Source organism: Macrotis lagotis, chromosome 1, assembly GCF_037893015.1.
Source record: "Macrotis lagotis isolate mMagLag1 chromosome 1, bilby.v1.9.chrom.fasta, whole genome shotgun sequence".
Taxonomy (NCBI): domain Eukaryota; kingdom Metazoa; phylum Chordata; class Mammalia; order Peramelemorphia; family Peramelidae; genus Macrotis; species Macrotis lagotis.
The window spans coordinates 900,577,342-900,598,714 of record NC_133658.1 but is presented as its reverse complement, the minus strand read 5'-3'; the positions used below and the strand labels follow the sequence as shown (position 1 = coordinate 900,598,714).

The following is a 21,373-nucleotide window of genomic DNA, read 5'->3' as shown; positions in this document are numbered from 1 at the left end:
TCTGTGATACCTAGCTGTTCCCTTCTCCTTACTTTGCTTCTCAATTTATCAATGAGGTTTGAATTTAAGGGGGTAGGGAGTAGTAGGACTAATGGAATAGAAGTTAAAACAGCTGGACTCTGAGAGAAGACAGAACAAAGCATGGGATCTCAAAAACCACTTCACTTTATAAATGAGGCCAAGGATCATGAGGAGGGATTGGAACCCAAACCCTCAGTTTTTCCATTGTAGCTCACAGGTTCCTTTCCTTCACCCATGCAGGCCTGGAGTGCACACCATTCTCTTCTCTACCTCTTGGAATCCCCAATCCCTTTAAAGCACATTTCATTTTCGGTCCTCTAGAGGACCTCCCTGACACATAGGTATTTTGTAATTACTATCTATATTGTTTTACCAAAGAGAACATAGACTCCATGCAGGCAAGGAATACTTTGTGTTGGAGTTTGCATCTCCTGCCCTTCAACTACAGGGGAGAATAGTGCACAGAGTGCCAAGACTGGGGTCAGGAAGACTCACCTTCCTGAGTTCAAATATACTAAATAAGCACAAGCCCCATGCCCTAGTCCAGTGCTATTGTTTTCCTTCCTGCTTAGAGATGACCACAAGGACATCACTAGGTCGGGGTCAAGGTATAATGTGTCTAGCCATGGAAATAAAATATCAGAAGTCTCTTCCAAGGTTTGGGCACAAATAGTCCAAGTGGACACTTGGAGTGGAAAGGTTTTTTTTTTAAATTTAGGCATCTCATGTTTCTTTTGAGCTGCTGGGATTTAGCTTTAATCCTAGATGGAAAACAATGTCATCTTTAATGTGGGCATGCCCTGTTGGGTGGTCAAGTGATAATGTCTCCCATGTCTCACAATCAATTCCAAAGTTTTTCAGAAAGACCTTAAGAATGTCCTTTTATCACTTCTTCTGACCTTTGTGTGAACACTTGTCCTTTGTGAGTTCTCCATAAAATACCTTTTAGGCAAATGTATATTTGGTATTGAAACAATGTGACCAGTCCATGGAAATGCACTCTTTGTAGTAGAGTTTGAATACTTGGGAATTCAGTTGGAAAAAGGACCCCAGTGACTGGTATCTTATCCTGCAGGTGATGTTCAGAATCTTTTGGAGATGATTCAAAAGGAAATGGTTCAGGTTCCTGGCATGGTGTTGGTAGACTGGCATACAACAGGCATACAACAAGGTCAACACAATCCCTTTGTAGACCTTCAGTTTGAAAGTCAGTTTACTATCTCTCTCTTTTTTTCCCACTTTCTTTTGGAGCCTTCCAAATACTGAGCCCACTTTGACAGTGTGTACATCAACCTCTTTATCAATGTGTGCATCCCTGGAAAGTGTACCGATAAGGTAAGTGAACCAATGTATGGGATTCAAAACTTTTACATTCGCTGTAACTGATGGTTCCACGGGTGGATGGCGCCATGCTGGCTCTGTTTTCTTGGTGTTAGTTGTTGGGCCAAAATTAGCAGAGGTCTCAGAGAATCAACCCAGACTTTGTAGCAGCTCAGCTTCAGAGGCTGCATTGAGTGGACAGTCATCTAGAATCGTGCACCAACTCTCCCTTCACTTTAATTTAGGCTTGTAGTCTTTCAAGTTACAAAATTTACCATCAGTGCTGCAGCTGACTTTGATGCTGTTTTCATTCTTCTTGAAGGTGTCTGACAACATAAAAGGTGTAGGAGCAGGCACACAGTCCTGTTTTACTCTATTAGTGGGTGGGAAAGGCAAGAGCATGGTCCATTAACCAGAACTTGAGCAAGCGTTGGGTCATGAAATGAATACATATTTGATATGTGGTAAGTAGGTAGGTCCTTAATAAATGATTAATTGATTCATATGGAATCTCTGCCAGTGGAGAGCAAGAGTTTGGGAGGAAATAATACGGGAGGGAAAAGGCCATTGAAAAGAGCTCAACTGAATCAAGGCTCAGTATGAATGGCAAATTGATGGTGGAAGGGGGAGTATTAATGCATATCAATTTAATTTAACAGGGATTTATCAAATGCCTACTGTGCACTAGGCATAAACAAGACAAAGCAGCTTTGTGGCAGAGTAATGAAGGAGAGATGACCCATGTAGGCAGCTTTTTCTAGGGTTTTGGCTGTGATATGGAGAGCTATAGAATGATAACCTGAGGGGATGTTATTGTCAAATAAAGATTATTTTTAAGAATGTGGGGGAAATCTGGGAATGTTTGCCATGCAACTAAGGAGAAGATTGAAGGTAAGAAATAGAGGGGGAATAATTTAAGGGGCAAGTTCCCAGAGGAGACTGAGTGAAATGACAGAGAGCAAATAGAGAGATTGGCCTGGGTCCTGGAAGGAGCTGCCTTTTCATCAGAGCCTGAAGGGAAGAAAGGATAATTTCATATCAAGAAGAGAAATATCATTAGCTACTAGCATTCATATCTCCTAACTAATAAACGCAGAAACAAGTTAGTATCTATGTGGACACATGAAAGGGGGTGGGGCTTTGTACTTAGGACTTTGCTGACTCTCTCCCTTCGCTCAACCATAAATAGGTTCCTATTTTCATAGCCTGTGTTAGAGCCAGGGTATTAGGAAGAAGGGGAGGGGAAATGTCAGGGTCTTACAAATGAAGCAAGATTTAAAGAGCTTGAGATGAACAAATAGATTCAGCTTATCTAAGTCATTGTTTTCTTTCTTCCCCTCTAGAGAGTTCTTGGAGGGAAATTTCTGAAGTTAAGAAATACTAGAAGAACCATTTACTGACACTATATGGCAGAAGAGGGAAGGATATACAATGGTCCATCTGGTAGCTAGAACTTAGTAATTAGCCCAAAGAATACTCAATAATTGTTCTCAGTGATATTTATATGGAGAATGAGAGATGCCTCAGGTCCAAGGGGCAGCTGGGTAGTGCAATGGAGTTAGGAAGTTGAATTCAAATGTGGCCTCATTTACTTGATGGGTGACCTAGACAAATCACTTAATCCCTATGTGCTTTAGTTTCTCATCTGTAAAGTGAGGACACCTTGGAGAAGGAAATGGCAAACCACTCCAGAATCTTAGCAAAGAAAATCCATGTCCATGGGGTCACACAGAGACTAATGAGTGGCTAAGTGGTGCTACAGTGCAGAGGGATCTTCCTGGGATCAGGAAGACTCATCTTCCTAAATTCAAATCTGGCCTCAGACACTTACTAGTTGTATGATCCTGGTAACTTCACCCCATATGCTTCAGTTTCCTCATCTGGAAATGGAAAACCACTCTAATACCTTTGCCAAGAAAACTTCAAATGAGGTCACAAAGAATTGGAACAAACTAACAAATCAAGGGGAACAAGGGTGTGGGATAAGGGGAGCTTCATGACCATCTCTTTCACTCCAAACAAAAGACTTTCATTTCCCTTGACTTTTGTTTTTGTTTTTAGGGTTTTTTTGCAAGGCAAATGGAGTTAAGTGGCTTGCCCAAGGCCACACAGCTAGGTAATTATTAAGTGTCTGAAACTGGATTTGAGCCCAGGTACTCCTGACTCCAGGGCCGGTGCTTTATCCACTATGCTGCCTAGCTGCCCCATTTCCCTTGACTTTTTAATATCTGTCTTGTCTTTCCTCACTGGTACCCCCCCAAAAGTTCCTGGGTCTTCCTGCCCTTACCCATTTCTTCTTGCTCCTTTTCTTATTGGTGAACCTCCTGCTGCTAACTCATGAAGGATATGAAGTTGCATTTGACATCTCCTGGTCACTGCTCAAAATAAAGCTGTGCCCTCATTGAGGAACTAGGCTTGGCTGGTCAAGTTTCTCAATCCTGGTCTCATCTCGTTCTTTTATATTTTAGATGACCTCAGTTTGTGCTGAGCCTTGAGGAGTGGGTTGAAGACCTCCAGAATCAGGAGTCTTGTTTTTGAGACCCTGGAAAAAGTGAGGTTGATGAGGCAAAAATGAAGAGAAGAAATGAATAAGGGAGGAAAGGTGGCAGCAGGAGTCCGAATTTCGACCCCCCCCCCCATCACTACACTTCTGGTAAATATTCTAATTAAATCTTGGTCCTCATTAGAATTTATGTTAAGATCCTAAAAGCTAAATGATTCCATAAACTTCATGGAAAACAACAGAAATTCTTACTTAAGGAATAAATGTCAATGAAGGAATGAATTCCCATTAATGCAGGTTTCAATACTGGAAGAAGGAGGCTAAGCTCTGAATCACAGATTTAGAAGGGGAGGGGACCCCAAGTGCTTCACTGGATAGATATAGTTGGTTGGTTCTTGTCCTTCATTATCAAAGAAGACCAAAATGACATCTCTATGTTTGAGACAAATGACAGTGTGTCCGACTGTGGCTGATCAGACCAATATGAACTGAGAATGTTCTACACAGTTGGGCACTAATAGTCCATGTGAACACCTGCGGTGGACACTAAACTTTTTTTCTGTTTATTAAGGCAATGGGGTTAGTTACTTGCCCAAGGTCACACAGCTAGACAATTATTATGTGTCTGAGGTCATATTTGAACTCAGGCCCTCCTGATTCCAGGGCCAGTTCTCTATCCATTGTGCCACCAGACTGCCCTGGACACTCTAAACTTATAGATGTCACATTTCCTTTGAGCTGCTTCATTACTGCCTTCCTCATAGAGTGCAGCCCTCTCTCTGATGAGGGTACACCAAACTGGGTGTCCTGTGCCAGTGTCTCCCATGCTATATAATCAATTCTAAAGTTCTTCCATGAGACCTTCAGGGTATCTCAGTATCGCTTCTTCTGACCCCCTTGTGAGCACTTGCCCTGTGTGAATTCTCCATGAAATAGAGAGCCGCACTCTGTAATGTTGGAATGCTAGGCAGTTTAGCTTGAGAAAGGACCTCAGTGTCTGGTAGCTTCTCCTGCCAGGTGATCTGCAGAATCTTCCTAAGACAATTTAAATGGAAGCGATTCAGTTTCCTGACATGGCAACCCAGTGGCTCTGTAGACCTTCAGTTTGGTAGTCAGTCTAATATCTCTTCTCTCCCACATTTTCTTTCAGAGTCTTACAAATACTGAGCTAGCTCTGATAATGTGTGTGTGTCAACCTCATTGTCAATGTTGTACCTCCTTGGGGAAAACACTGCCAAGGTCAGTGAACTTGTCCACAGTCCTCAAAACTTCTCCATTTGCAGTAATCGATGTTCCACATATACATAGTGTGGTACTGGCTGATGGAGCAACTTCGCTGTCTTGGTGTTAATTGTTAGACCAGAGAATTGATTCATACTTTGTTGCATTTCTCCTTCAGGGGCTATATTGAGTGCACAATCATGCGCAAACAGAAGATCATGCACTAACACTCCCTCCACTTTGGTCCTGGCTTGTAGCCTTTTAAAGTTAAAGAATTTGCCAGTGTGGTAGCTGACCTTGAGACCATGTTCATCCTCTGTGAAGGTGTTTGATAATATGACTGAAAACATCATGCTAAAAAGTATGGGAGCAAGGCCACATCCTTGTTTTACTCCATTTGTGACTGGAAAATCTCAAGAGCATCATCTGCTATCCAGAACCTGGGCATGCAAGCCATCATGGAACTGATGTACAATACTGATGAACTTCTCTGGGCAACAAAATTTTGACATAGTTTTCCATAAAACCCTGGGATTGACAGTATAAAAGACCTTGGTCAGACCTACAGATGTTTTATACAGACTTCTGTTCTGTTCCTGACATTTCTCCTGGAGTTGTCAGGCAGCAAACACTATATCTACTGTTCCTCGACCCTTTCTGAAGCCACACAGCTCTCAAGGAGGTGACTATTTTCCAGGTGAAGGATCAGTCTATTGAGAAAGACTCTGGCAAAAAGCTTACCAACAAGAGGGTAAATAAAGGAGTCTCAAACTCATTGGTGGGTACTGGGGGGTGTCTACCCCAAGCAGGTGAAGTCTTCCACTGGTGGAATGGGCAGAGGAGAACAATTCGTTCTAATGGCCATGAAGCCAGCTGAAGCAGATGCTGTGGAACGCTTAGAGCTTGATTAGACATCAAAGATGCCAAGGTCATCCACTGCATCTAAAGCCATCACCAGTAGTCTTGACTCAGTCTTGTTATGTTGGATCATGATTTTGGAAGAGAGAATGGGGTGGTTGATTTTGTGCAGTTCTATCTCACTTAAATACAATTTAGGCATGCAACAAAAGACATCACTCATAACCATTCCTCAAAGTTCTGTGGTGGGAGGCAAGTGATGAAGCAGCAGATGTGGATACACTTGGAGTTGTAGTCAAAACCCTGCACACAGACAGCCCAGGCCAGTGTCTTTTCTTCACTGAAAGTAGCAGTGGAACTCAGCAGCCCCCTGGGTGACTAAGCACCCCTTTTAAGGATTGCATTGCTCACCTCCTAATGTGAGGAAGGAGCTAGAAAAGGTACCCTAAAAATTGCTCAACCAACCCTAGCCTGATTATCAGTCACCACTGATGCATGGAACAAGAGCACCCTCATAGATAACACAAGATCCAAAAGACCAGAATGACAAACAGCTCTCGTTGTGAAAGAACTCAGCAGGTATAGTACCCAAATTGTAGCCCTGAGTAAAACAAGGCTGGCAAACAAAGGTCAAGTCAGAGCTAGATACATGGTTTTCTGGAATGGTCATAGTGAAAGGGAATGGTGTGAAGCTGGGGTAGAGTTTGTAATCAAACTAACCTAGTCAACACCCTTGATTTTTCCTCATGCCAGCAGGCTGCCTCTCAAAGGGTAGCATGAAGGGCTGGAAAATAACATGCCTTCATCCCAGAAAGATCTATGGAGCCAGGGAGCATTTCACCTGGCTGGATTGGCATAGACAGATTTTAACATCCTTGTTTAGAGCTTGGTTTAGAGCTTCAGTCCTGCCTCTGGCCCTTCCTCCTAACCTTTCTTAACCAGAATGATCCACTGACCCTCTTAAGGAGAAAATGAGGGACAGTTTTAGAGGGAGGATATGGACCAGAGTTGTCCAAGATGAACAGGCATGGATAGGTTGCAATCTATAACAGTGAAAGGAATTAACAACTTAGTGAGATCCCTGATTCTTTGAGATACATAAGATGCTTTTCAACCTAGAAGGGCTCTGTGTCAACAATCATCAACATTTCTTATGATTATTTTGGGTGGGGACCATTCCCTGATCAATCTGATGGGCTTATTTGACAGTGAACACACTTGCTTAGACTCTTTGATGGCCATACTTCTTACCATAGGGTAACACTGGCTCCTTGCTGGGGACAAAGGACAACTCTTATACTGGTCACAGTAACTTTGTCAACCCAAGAGGAATTGGTTAATTTTATTATTTCGAAGTGATCCTTTAGCTCCTTCTAGAGGATAGGTTTCACTGATTGTACCTGCTCCCCAAATGAATGGGTTGGCTAGGACCCTTGTGGAAGGAACCATTCCTTCCTGTTAAAAGATACTAAATTAGCACTCTTTTCTTCAGTAAATTCCCTGACTTGAGGGTTAAAATATAAACTCTCTGTTTGGCATTTAAAAACCTGCACAATCTTGCCTTTAACCTATTTTTTGAATCTCATTATACATTAGTTTCTCCATCCATTCTGTGGTTCAGCTAAACTGACCTTCTTGCAATTCCTCACATAAAAGGGTATGCTAGAGTCACCTTTTATCAGCTCAAAAAAGTGGACTTAATGTTTCAATGTACATATTTACATTTCAGAAATAAGCAAACGCTACAAATTTCCATTTGATTTATCACTTTGATGACTGTTTAGACTAAAGGACATGATGAATAGAATGTCAATAATGCAGACTAAACTGTGTCCTCTCTATCCAAATAAATTACCTTATTTGTATTTTGTATTTACTTATATATGCATGTATGCTATTCCCTCGATAAAATGTAAGCTTTTTGAGGACAAGGACATTTTTTCCTTTCTATCTCCACTGCCTAACATATACCAGACATTTCATTAGTTCAGTGAGCACTGGTTAAGAGTCTACTACATCAGGCTCTGCACTAAATACTTGATTGGCTAATGAGTCAAAAGAACTGATCAACCCTTTGTAGGCTACTTCTCTTCTTGTCTTCAAGATCCTGAGATGGCAGCAGAGCCAAAAGTGGATCTATTATCTTGGAAAATAGGGACACTGTCCTTTACCCTAACATGAGCATCCATAAATGGAGCATTTGATTGTCACATGGCCTTGAGGGAATCCATGGATACCCATCTCTTCTATGAAGGTAGTGAAATTTTGACATCATTTGAGCTTTTAATCATAAAAGGGAGATTTCTTGGGCAGCACCACTGTGAGGGATTATCTCTTGAGAAATTCCAAATTTAAGAGTTTGGAAATCTGGTTTTTTAAAATAGAAAAGAAGGATATTCCTTAGAATGAGGTTTTTCTCCTGTCCTTTCATAGCTGGGAGCTAAATCTATAAATAGTGGAATACAAGCCCATTATAATCATTAGTTATTTAGACAGTATAGGCTTGATTGTCCAGCAGTCCCCAAATATATTTGTCTTCTGGGAAAGTTCAATAGTCTAGGAGAAACTCTGTAGGACCCTGTGGCTGCTATCCCACTGGCAACCTCAAGTTTAATTACATTTTGATGTCAATATTCTGAAGGTTTTTAGGATCCTGGTGGAAAAGTTGAGAATCATCAGAAAGAGAAGATTCATTGCTTATGACCTACTCTAAATGCTTCATATTTTTTGCATCTGTTTATGGGTTATTGTAAACTTTTTGTACTTTTTTGTAAGTGAAATAAAGGTTGTCCTCTACCTCCTATGAATTTGTTACCTTGAGAACTCTGTTATCCACTTTTAGAAAATTAAAGACATGAGCTGTAGTCAGAGAATTCTCAGAGTCAATGCTATGCAAGGGGCGTGAATAAAGAGAGAATAAAGATTTGTTTTACCCCTGAGATCAGACCTGGTCCATGTGAGGTCAGAGCCTGGGAGTTCTTGGACCATGGATCATATTCTCTGTTCTATGGGGTAAATAATCCCATGGATCAGTGCTAAAAAACTATGATTCCATAACTTTCAATAATTTTTAGAGTGATTAGGAATAGTTGCATCTACAAATCTTAGAAAGGAAATCCTAATAAAATGATAGTTTGGGAGTAGATTGTAACCACTTGTGAGAGGAAAATAAAGGCCAGGGAGTGAGGATGGAAAAAGGGATAAGGGAAGAGCTACATTTCTTTTTTAATTTTTTAAAATTTATTTTTCCAATTATATGTAAAGATAGTTTTCAACATTCATTTTTTAAAGTTTTCTCCCTCCCACTGCTACTTCCTCCTGCTCTAAGATAGCAAGTTATCTGATATAGATTATATATGCACAATCATATTACACATATTTCCATATTAGTCATTCTGTGAAAGAAGAATTAGATCAAAAGGGAAAAACCAGAAGAAAGAAAAGGCTCAAAAATACATTTCTAAAAAAAAGTGAAAATAGTCTGTTTTGATTTGCATTCAGAATCCATAGTTTCTTCTCTGGATGTGGATGGCATTTTCCATCACAGATATTTTAGAAATGTCTTTGATCACTATATTGCTGAGAAGAGCTAAGTCTTAGCTGATCATCATAGTTGATCATCATAATCAATCATCACACAATATTCACTTGGTTCTGCTCATTTTACTTAGCATCAGTTCATGTAAGTTTTTCCAGGTTTTTTTCTGAAATCCCCCTGCTCATCATTTCTTATAGCACAATAGTATTCCATTACATTCACAACTTGTTCAGCCATTTCCCAACTGAAGGGCATCCCTTTAATGGCCAATTCGTTGCTATCATAACAAAAGCTACTATAAATATTTTATATATGTGGGTCATTTCCAAATTTTGATGATATCTTTGGGATATGGACCTAGTGGTAGTCTTATTAGATCAAAGGGTATGAACAATTTCATTACCCTTTGTGTACAGTTCCAAATTAGAGAGCTACATGTCTAAGAGAATAATAAAACATGCATGTAGGACATCTTTAGAAAATGCTCCAAAAGAGAAGAGGAGCATTCATTTCTAGAACCTTTGGGCATTTTTCCCAATGGCTAACACTTGAAGGAGCTGTAATTCCATCAGTATGATAGAGCATCAGATGTGGAGTCAGGAAGATCTGAGTTCAAATTTTTCCTAGCTGTGTGAACAAATAACTTTTGCTGACTTCAATTTTATAATCTGTAAAATGGAGATAACTTTGACCTCACAAGGTTGTTGTGACAATTATGAGTACTGGGGTTCTTAGAGGAGACAGCTCAACTACTTACCTTCCTCTCTCTGACCATGTGACTTATCTGGGTATAAAAAGCCTCAGCTAGCTAGGTTCCCTGCTTTTTTTCTCCTGCATGGAACCAATGGTAACAGCATTTAAACTTCTGTGACTGAAGACTTGTACTTCAGGCTGATCCCAGAAATCATCCATCTGACAACAGGATAAGGCAAGGCAATTAGGCTCCTATTGCTTGAGTTCTTAGAATGGGATGCTGGGAATCTAGTTGAAGGTGTGGTCATGTCAGGGGACACCAATGAAGACAGGCTATGGGGACTGGGTTCGAAGGCAGGGTATAAAGTAGGGGGCAGAGGGGTGGGAAACCATGGTAGTAGGGAAGCAATTGGAAGAAACCCTTAAGTGGGGAGAGAATAAAGGTGATGTTGGATGGGGTGGTTGGTTTGGACAGCAGAAAATCTAAGTGGTTTCTAATTAGAAATAGAGGTAGTAATAAAAATCCTATCTTAGTTACAGCATGGTCACCTATTTGATGAAATGTCCTGGGGCAAATCCAAAAGAGAAAGAACATTTAGAACTGGGCCCTTCCTGCCTCATTTTCTTCTCACTTACAAGTCTATCCAGCTTATGAACACCTTCCATTTTCCATTGTTTAAATACAGAGGTAAAACAGAAATGGAATCTGAGAAAGAATAACTACTTTCTGTAAAGGAGGCAGGATGTGAAATGGAGAGATGGGCAGGGATGGCTGTATACTCTAGTTGCTGGGCCAAAATTAGCAATTGGAGACCTGAAGCAAGTACCACAAACAACCCCCATGAAACAGGTCACCCAAATATGGGGATAATTGGGAAGAGAGTAGGAGAGGGAAACAGCTCAGCCCAGCCTGCCAATTATTCTCATTAATCAGGAGCTAAATTCTGGTGTTTCTAGAATAGTGATGTCTACGAGGGTTGCCAGTATAGGGAAAGCCAGAGGCTGTTTGCAGGATTTACCTGGGCAACCCCAAGACCAGCTCTCCATAATGGGGTCTGGCTCTCCACAAATTCATTTCTCTAAGTGGATAGTGACAAGAGCTTCTTCTTGCATTGTCAGAAGCTGGAAGCTGGCCTCCCCCCGGGTTATATATGACAGCAAATGTAATAACTGGGACTTAATATTCCACCCAAGGCAAAAATCAATAATTACTCTGTGGGGCACTGATAGGTGGTATGAGCAGACAGTGCTGACAGCAAGCTCTCTGGGAGGGGAGACTGGAAGGGAGACTGGGTAACACAGGCTTAAGAGGGTTCCTGCTAACTTTGCCCCTTTCCACTCCAGCTGAATGGAGCGAAAGACAGAAAGCTATTGGCTCCTTGTCCTCTACAGTGTGACCTTTCTTATTGGCCTCCCTGCCAACCTCTTGGCACTTCGTGCCTTCATTCGCAGAGTCCGGCAGCCTCACCCTGCCCCGATCCACATCCTCCTGCTCAGCCTCACACTGGCAGATCTTCTCCTGCTCTTGTTGCTGCCTCTCAAGATCTTTGAGGCTGCCAAAAACTTCGAATGGGACCTCGGGAGGGAAATCTGTGCTTTCTCTGCCTTTGGCTTCTACAGCAGCATCTACTGCAGCACATGGCTGCTGGCTGCTATCAGCATCGAGCGGTACCTGGGGGTGGCCTACCCTGTCCGGTATAAGCTCTCTCGGCGGCCTGTATATGGCATTGCAGCTGCTCTGGTGGCCTGGATCTTGTCCTTTGGAAACTGCAGTATAGTCATTGCGGTGGAGTATTTGGGAAACAGTACAGATAACAGCAACAGAGCTTGCTTTGATAATTTTACTGATGAACAGCTGGATGTGGTTCTCCCATACCGGTTGGAGGTTGTTCTGGTCCTCTTCTGCCTGCCCATGGCAGTGACTGTCTTTTGTTACTGGCGCTTTGTGTGTCTTATGCTCCACCAGCCACAGGTCGGGATCCAGCGACAGCGAAGAGCTGTGGGACTAGCAGTCGTGACTCTCCTCAATTTCCTGTTCTGCTTTGGGCCTTACAATGTCTCCCACATAGTGGGATTTATTGAAAAAAAACCTCCAGCATGGCGAAAGTATACCGTGATGTGCAGTGCCCTCAATGCTGGTCTCGATCCCCTCCTCTTCTACTTCTCTTCTTCAGCTGTTCGTCGGGACGTTGCAGATGGGTTGAAGGCATTACGAAATCAGGGCACCTCCCTTTTGAATCGTTTGGGTAGAGGCACTGCTGAGATAGAAACAGGGGACACTGGTTTGAGCCAAGGGGATGGTGTGGCAAGTTCTAACTTTACCACATACTAGGTCTCCCAAGGGCTACCCATTCCTGGTGTTTTTTGGGAGAGAGTCGAACAGGTTAGTGGCGATGGGGCACAAAGGTCTCAGGATGCCTTCCGTTATGACTTCAAACATGGGGGCCAGGGACATGTTCAAGAAATTTCTCAGCAGCTTTCTTGAACTTCCTGACTGAATTTCCTTTTGAAGAGGAATAATAATAACACAAATAAGAAATGGAAAGGAGGATGAATCAAGAAACGTTCACCCTTCCAGACCCCCCCTGCCTGCCCTGCCCTCCCCACCAGTATTAATTTTTCTCCTGATGGACATGAGACCCATCTCTGGCTTCCACCAGTCTTAGGAAAGCACCAGGGCTCCACAGTTTCAGGCTGGATTCTGGCCTTCCCCTTTCTGTCTCCAAAGCCAGTGCTTGCTCCACAAAGTTAGTCTGCTGTGGGGTGTTAAAATGGCACCAAATGAGCCCAGTTGCATTGTAGGATATTAGTGCATGAGCTGGGGCCTGGGATCTAGGGCCTGGAGCCAAGCTCTGGGTTCTGAAGAGCACAATGCAGGCTTAGGAGTAAAGTGTAGGAAGGGCTATAACAGAGCCGAAAGGAAGGAGTCAAAGGACAAATATAAGATGGAGCAGAGAAAAAGATAGGGGAGATGGCTCTCTAAAGGAAAAAGAAAGATGGGAAACTATACCATTAACAAACTGAGTTGTTCTATTTTCATTTTGTATATTATTTAGACACTCCACAGTATGTACCTTGTCTTTCCTATTAAACTGGGCATGTCCTAAGGGTGAGAATTGTGTCTTCTTCCTCAACAGCTCCCACAATGTCCAGGCCATAGCTGGGTTGGCAGGGAGTAATTTCTCCATGCTATACCTCTTTGGCATGCCAGACTAGGGAATAGGTGAAGAAAGGTGGGGGTGGGGTGGGATTGGGTGGCAGATTTGAAACAATTCAAAAGTTTTACAGTTTCTTATTTATTTATTTATCCCTTTAGAACTTATCCATTCAATATTTTCTTCTGCCACATCTTTCTCTGAACCAAGTCTATCCTTTTCTCATTGATTCCCCTAAGGTCTAATGAATGGCTCCTCCCTCACACTTCCATTCCATTCATGTATTTCTATGAATGTTTTACAGTTTTACAGCACCTTCAGGTCTTCAGAATCCTCTCCTCACAATTGCCCTATAAGGTAGGAGCAGAGGTGTTATTAGCCCCATTGAAAGAGGACAAAATTGAGGCTTATTAATTTGCCCAGGGATGCTCCATAGTTTGAAAGTAGAGAGCTGTATTTGAATCCAGATCTCTTTTTGACTCCAAATCAATGTTCTTTTTCCCCCATATACTACTATGCCTAATGGGTAAGAAGAAAAGTTTCTCATTTTCCTCGGGGACCATGGCTCCAGGATAACAGGACAATTATGTTACTTTTCCTGGTAGACAACATTCCAGGTCCCACCTCTCTGCCTTTGTATGGTCTATTTCCCATGCCGAGAATGCTCTTTCTTTATTTATATCTTTTGGAACCCTCAACTCCCTTTAAGGATCATATACCAAGCAGCCTTCTCTTGGCACCTCCCATTGTTACTGATTTCTCCCAAAATCTCATGGAATTTGCTTTGTATTTCTGTCTATATCTGTATATAGGTTATTTTTTCCATTGGGAGCATGCAAACTCCTTAAGAGCAGGAGCTCTATGTATCCATGGGGGCACCTATTATGCTCCTTAAATTGAAGTGACTTGAAAGGTAACAGGACAGACTGAAAAACTTCAGGACTAAAGAATCCTGGGACATGCTGCCCATGGAGAGGAGAGGTCTCTGAGATTCCAGCTCTGAAATTCTGTAAATCTGAATAAGAAGTATAGAGTTTACAGAAAGTGAGTTAGAGAAAGAGAAAGAATCACAGTGAAGTTAAACCATAGAAATATATAAATGGAAAGGAAGTATGAGGGAGGACCTATTGACTAACCGCAGTCAGGTGGCTCAATAAGGAAAGAATAGACTTGGTTCAGAGAAAGATGTGGCAGAAAAAAATATCGAAGGGAGAAGTTCTAAAGGTTATCTGTCTATACCAAGACCTATCCTAGCTCCTAAATGCCAGTCACTTTACATCCAGTCTCTCTTTCCTTACCTTTGATACTGTTCCACTCATTCAACATCACCAGTCTTACATTTGTAGTGTCCCCATGGGACCCTTTGGTTCAGGACCACTGACTGTCTGCATTCTCTGTGTACATCTTACTACATCTTTATACTAATGGTCTCTAGAACCTAGGAATGCACTTTCTACCCTCTCTGTCCCTTATCAAACACAGTCTACAGGTCCCCCACTGCAGACCACAATCTTGGGTTAGATTATTTACTTTTTCCATCGCAGTTCAACCCCATGACATATGGATGTGAAGTACAGGTGAGTTTCCCTTACAAAGAAGAACTCTTAGTATATTAAGTATCCAGGATTTCTATGATGGAGATACTTCTTCACAAAATACAGTTCCTCTAGGAGCCTCTCTGGCTGAAGAGTTTGTCATATCAAAACCAACCTGGTACTGAAATTGTTCCAACTTAATGAGCCAGGTCTTTGGACAAATGATACCTAAACATCTTCAAGGACTAAATGATGTCTACCTAGTCAGAACGCTTCCAAACAGGACTTAGAAGTAAAGAAAAAGCTAGTGCAAAAGCTAATGCATTAAAAGACAGGGCTTCTAGGACTGAGGGGTGATCATTTGAATGTGCTCAGACCTGGTCATATCACATCAGAAGTATTTCATTCAGTTCTGTGTGATAAACTAGTGGATTATGCAGAGGAACCAACTAGACTTGTGAAGGGACTTGATCCATTTTTGGGGGGACTGGCTAAAAGAACTAGGGATGTTCAACCTGGTATGTGGATGGTTCTTTTTGGCCCCAAGAAGAGGGAGAAATGGGTAGAACTGATAAAGAGGCAAATTTAGGCTTGATGTAATAAAAAAAATCTTCAAGGAAAAAATCTCCAGTATAGTGGAAAAAGTTTGGAGTAAAAGGATCTGGATTACAATCTTTCCTAGAAGTTTAAACAAGTACTTTCTTCCTGGGACCTCAGTTTCCTCCTCTATCAAATGAGAGAGTTGGTCTATCTTCCTCTTAAGACACCTTCCACTTTGAGATTTGGGACCTAAGGGTCTGAACCATCCCAAAGAGGGATGGGTTGTCTAAGACTAAAGTTGATGGATTCCCCTTCCTTGGAAATCTTTTGATGTAAGCTGAAGGCTTCAGATGTATTGGGGCATGTTGTAGTAGGAATTCCTTTTGGGAGCTGTGGAAGTCTCTTCCAACTATGAAATGCAGAGATTGTGTGAATTCTGTATTCTTTTTGAAACAGAATTTATATGGAATATTTACCTAGAATAGAAATGGGTTATCCATTACATTTAAAAGGCTGGTTAACTTGTTTCTCTTATGAGAAACCTTAGTTTCAATTGTAATATTTTTCACATTCAGTAACGTATTAATATTTTGAGCATGTCTCTGAGTGTCATTCAGCAGCCCCATTTTCCTTTCCTTTTGGTACTTAAAAAATGCTATCACTTCCCGGTGACTCCTTCCCTCTGCATCTCTTAGCCTTTCCCCTCCAACAAAGTACACTTAGCAAAGTAAATCAACATACTGGCTACACCTATGAAGATAAGCTTTATTTGGCACCAGAGTCTACCATCTCTTCCCAGAGGAAAAATGTTTCCCCATTAGTTCTCTGAAATCATATCAGGTCACTGTACTGTTAAGAGTTCTGGTGTCTTCCAATGTAGTTTTTACTTATATTAGAGTCATTGTATTAATTATTCTTCTGTTTCTGCATTCTTAGCCCTTCCATCCATTCATACAAATCTTTTTTTTAATTGATTTTTTTGCAAGGCAATGGAATTAAGTGACTTTCCCAAAGTCACATAGCCAAGTAAGTATTAAGTGTCTGAGGCTGAATTTGGATTCAGGTCCTCTGACTCTAGGGTCGGTGCTCCATCCACTATGCCACCTTAATCTTCCCAATTGTTATTATTTTAGCATTCAGCTTTCCCAATAATAGTAATATCTAGTTTTCCTATAGGAGTTTTAAGGTTTGCAAAGCTCTTTATAAATAATGCTTCATCTTTCTTCACCACAACCCTGGCAGGAAGGTGTTATTAGGACCCTGTTTTACAGGTGAGGAAACTGAAGCAGGTAAATGTGAAGTGATTTGCCCAAGATCACCCAGTTAGCAAGAATCTATGCCTAGATTTGAACTCTGAGCTTCCTGACCCAAGGTCATCCCTCTTTCTCCTTGCACCATCTAATTACCTCATTTGGGCACCTGTTTTGTTTCAAGTTCTATGGTACCAAAAAAGTTCTGGTTGCCCCATTTCCCAACTCAACAAATCTATGCAAGGGAGGAAGTTGTTCTTCTCCCTATAACCCCAGTGAACTTCCTGCCACAACTTTAAGATACCTAGCTTCAAACCCAGGATGTACATATAATATTGGACTTGGTTATATAATATATATATATATATATACAGGTTATATATTGGTTATATAATATTGGTTAATTTTCTTGAACTGATTATAAAGGATAGCTCTCTGAAGGGGGAAATGAGAAGATTATGGGAAGTAGACATGATGGAAAAACAAAAGAGCAATAAAGAATATTTTCAAAGAAACAAGAATGGTAGGAAGATGTTCCAAAACTAATCTCACCTACTTTAAAATTTTGTGCACTAATGGAATATAAGAGCTTGATGTTTTGCAGGATTAGCATTTGAATGCAATATGCATTTTCTTAAAAAAATAAGATTCAGCTTGTGAAAAATTATTTTAACCAGGAAACATTTATCTTTATTTGAAGTATGCATTCATTTTCCTGCAGATGATCTTTTTTAATCTACTAAATTACAAAGAAGTCCTCTCATTGTATATTCATAATTCAATTTAAGAAATTTGTAATAAGCATCTGACTACCCTAAGACAAGTGGGGGGAGGAAGAAATAGTTCCTTGCCTTAAGGTACTATTATGAGGTTGCAACATAAATAAATGTAGTAAGAGAAAAATTTAGACAGGAAATCACTAACAAATGGGAGGATCAGGAAAGGTTTTATGAAGGAAGTAGCCTGTGTATTGCGCTCCTGACAACTGGAAAAGAAGAGGGTGTGCATGCCAGACAGGGGAGATGTGATTATCTGGAAGCAGGAGATAGGAATGCTAACAGCACAGTTTCGTTCACATACAGAATATGGGAAGAGCAGTAGCAGGGAAACAAAGCTAGAAAGATTCTCAGAGCATACTCTTTGACCCAGCAATACCACTACTGAAGAGATGATGAAAAAACGTAAAAACATCACCTGTACAAAAACATTCATAGCAGCCCTGTTTGTGGTGGCAAAGAGTTGTAAATCAAGTGAATGTCCTTCATTTGGGGAATGGCTTAGCAAACTGTGGTATATGTAGCACATGGAACACTATTGTTCTATTAGAAAGCAGAAGGGAAGGGAATTCAGGGAAGCCTGGAGGGATTTGTATGAGCTGATGCTGAGTGAGATGAGCAGAACCAGAAAAACACTGTACACTCTTAACAGCAACATGGAGGTAATGCTCAACCTTGAAGGACTCGCTCATTCCATCAGTGCAACAATCAGGGAAAATTAATGGCTGTCTGCAATGGAGAATACCATCTGTATGCAAATAAAGAGCCGTGGAGTTTGAACAAAGTTCAAGGACTATTCCCTTTAATTTAGGAAAAAACCAGATATCTAATTGTCTGATTTGTTATCGCTTAAGACTTTTTGTCTCTTCCTTAAGGATATGATTCCTCTTTCATCACACTCAATTTGAATCAAGGTACAACATGGAAGGAAAGTAAAGACTGACATATTGCTTTCTGTGTGTGGGGGGAGTAAGACTGGGGGGAAAATTGTAAAACTCAAATAATATTTTTAATAAAAAAAAAGAGAGAGAGAGAGAGAGAGAAAGATTCTCAAAGAAGATATGCTACTCCCAGGTTGATGATGCTGCTAAAAAGATTAAGAAAGGTCGGGGACAGTGCCTGACCTACGATAGGTGCTTAGGTATTTATTGATTGATTGATCAGAAACCAGGAGATCCAAGTCTGCAAGTTGCAGAGATGGCACAGAAAAGAGGTGAAACCAAAGCATCCCATTGGCAATCCCACAAAGCCTCTACTTTTCAGGGAGATTGTAATAATAGTGATGTGTTGATGTTTTATGTTTAAGTATTTGTTTTAATGCATGCTTATGAATTGTTTTGGGTCTTAAGCATTTCTTCTGAGCTAGAGGAAATAGCCATATTATAATTGAGGTGATGTGGAAGAAACCTGACAGTGGAGAGTTTGAGATGCCTAGTTGAGTTTTTATTTTATCTTGGGCTCATAGCCTGAGGTTCACAGATCTTCAGAGGGACCATGTATAGATTTCAGGGATCAGTAAACTTAGAAGAAAAAAATTACATCTTTATTTCAATATAAATGGTTTCCCATGTATTTTATTTTATACATTAAAAAACATTATTTTCAGGGTTCTGTAGGCCAAAGGGTTCATGATACAAAAAAAGATTAAGATCCCCAGTCCAAGAGGTAATAGGGAGCCAATGGGAGAAACAAGTTAGACCTGTATCTTAGGAAGATTATTTTGGCATCTATCTGGTTTGGACAGGGGAAACACTAGAAGCAGAAAAATCAATTCTAGCCCACGATGAGTGTCACCCATATTGGTATGGAATTCTCCTGGCTAGTAGATATGAAGACCTGGTCCTGCCTCACCAGGTGGATGGAATTGGGGGAATGGGGAGAGTGAATTGGGGAGAGTAGTAAAGTTACAGTATTCTTCAAAATTCAACTTGTTCAAATAACAAGTCACTTCTGAGGCTCTTGGTAGTCTTCATCCCAGCCCTAGCCTGCTGCATGATAAAGTGCATCTCCTTGGATGAGCTCAGTACCTCTTGGTTGAGTTGTGGCTATCTCACTCCTGATGAGAGAGCTCCTTTACAATGTACTTATCTGTTATAAATTCTCCTACATATACCTTCTCAGACTTGTTTTGCTACTGATTTGGATAAGCGAATTTTCTTCATTATATGTGTTCATTAGAGAATTTCTATAGAGGGACTTCCACAGGTTGTTCAGGAGTCTATTGGAGGGTTCAGCTCTTTAGGGGGGAAATGAGTCAGGAATACAAGAGAGAAATGGATAATAGAAGGAACCATTCAAAAGTTAAGAGGAAACATGGAGTAAAGGCCATGAGGTGGGAGTGAGAGATAGACTCAGAGGGAATAGGGGAAGGAAGACACTGATAGCTTACCAAGTTTCGAGGGCTAGAGAGGGAGTGATGGGGTAAAGTGGAGAGAAGAGGGGAAATAAGCAGGAAGGGACCTACCTGGGAATAGATTTCCAATAAATTTAGGAATAACTTGGCCCAGGCCAGCCAAAGATGCATTGATCTGGGGGGGGGTGTCAGATGTAGCCAGCTTTCAATGGAATTTTTTTCTCAATTCTCACTTGTAACTTGTAACGAATGTTCATCTATTGTTCCCTAGGACCATTCCTGGGAGAGGGAAGGGTGAAATGATTAAAAGCTGTCTTTTGAATGGCTAAAAAAATAAAGAGTAACAATAATTTGAGCTACTAGAAAACTTTGACTTGTCCTAATATTGAAAAAAAATGTACTTCTGGGATTTGCTACTGACTTAGATGGAGAGTTAGCTTTATAGAATCAAGTTCAGCCAATTCCCTCCTGTTGCTGTCATTGGCTCCAGGGATGAAGGAGAGAGCCTGGTTCCCCAACACATTTTTCAGTGAGTTTCTGCTTTTCCAATGCAATCAAGATCCTCAATAATATATATATATATATATATGTATATATATACATATTTATATGTATATATATATGTAAAATCATAAAAAATCCCATTAAACAAAAAAACTTGAGGAAAGCATAACCAAGAATGATGTCTTTCTTTTTTGCTTGCTTTGTCAATTTATAAAGGAAGTCTGAATTTAAGGGGGGGGGTAGTCATGGAACTAAAGAAATAGAAGGTAAAATAGCTGGTCTCTGAGAGAAGATAGAACAAAGGGTAGTGAATGGGATAAAGTCTGATATTTCCTCAGGAGAATACTATAGATTAGGATGAGCTGTGCTATGGGTTATGTCTCTCCTGCTCCTCCTCCCCTGACAAACAACTCCTGGTGTGTCAGAGGATGTCAAAATGACCAGAATATAGAGAGCAAACTGACCTTGCCACTTATCTACTTAGTCCAGATGTCCATACACTCCTCAGAGCAAGAGAAAAATATGTCTTTGTTTGAATTATGTGCTTTTCTTTAAATTAGCTTATGCACTTAGACTGTAAAAGATCCCATTCCTAGCTAATTAAGGATGGGTCAGTTGGAGGGAATCCCATATATTGCTTCTGCTGCTTGTACTCAGTGCCTCACTTTGCCATGCAATGAGAATTGAATAAAACTCTTCCCTTCATACTTTGAGATATCTCTAAAATTTATTGGGTGGGCTACATATCACATAGTTGGGGGCTTGTACAGGATCACACGACCACTAGGGGTCCCTTGGTCTCTTGGAACTTGACAAAAAGGCACCCTGCCCAGGTTTCGCAGCTTGCCTTGGTTTCCCTTCTGTGTCAGTGACCCAATATAAGACTTGGTGAGAAAAGAAAATTCTCAGCTGAAACTCCTACCCATCAGTTAGAACAGCAGTCAGCAACTTCTGCGCACAGGAACCCATAAAGATAAGCCTAGACCTTGGAATCTGAAGGCACTAGATTCCTGGAGGGTAAGGACCATTTGGGTGACTAAAAGTTGGGGTGATCCCACCGTACTGGACATAAGAGACTTGTTCTAAAGAAACTTCATCCTGAGAAA

General features: G+C 41.0%; 1 protein-coding gene across 1 annotated transcript; it reads left to right on the top strand.

Annotated features, from left to right (window-relative positions):
• Positions 1-11,408: 11,408 nt before the first annotated feature.
• LOC141491711 (free fatty acid receptor 2-like) lies at positions 11,409-13,173 on the top strand. The gene has a single exon (XM_074192570.1). It carries the CDS (start codon positions 11,503-11,505, stop codon positions 12,484-12,486), a length of 984 nt encoding a protein of 327 aa, XP_074048671.1. The 5' UTR covers positions 11,409-11,502; the 3' UTR covers positions 12,487-13,173.
• The last annotated feature ends 8,200 nt before the right edge of the window (positions 13,174-21,373 follow it).

Bases quoted from the DNA above. Each gene is read 5' to 3' on its own strand.
- LOC141491711 (XM_074192570.1), top strand. From the start codon at position 11,503: ATGGAGCGAAAGACAGAAAGCTATTGGCTCCTTGTCCTCTACAGTGTG.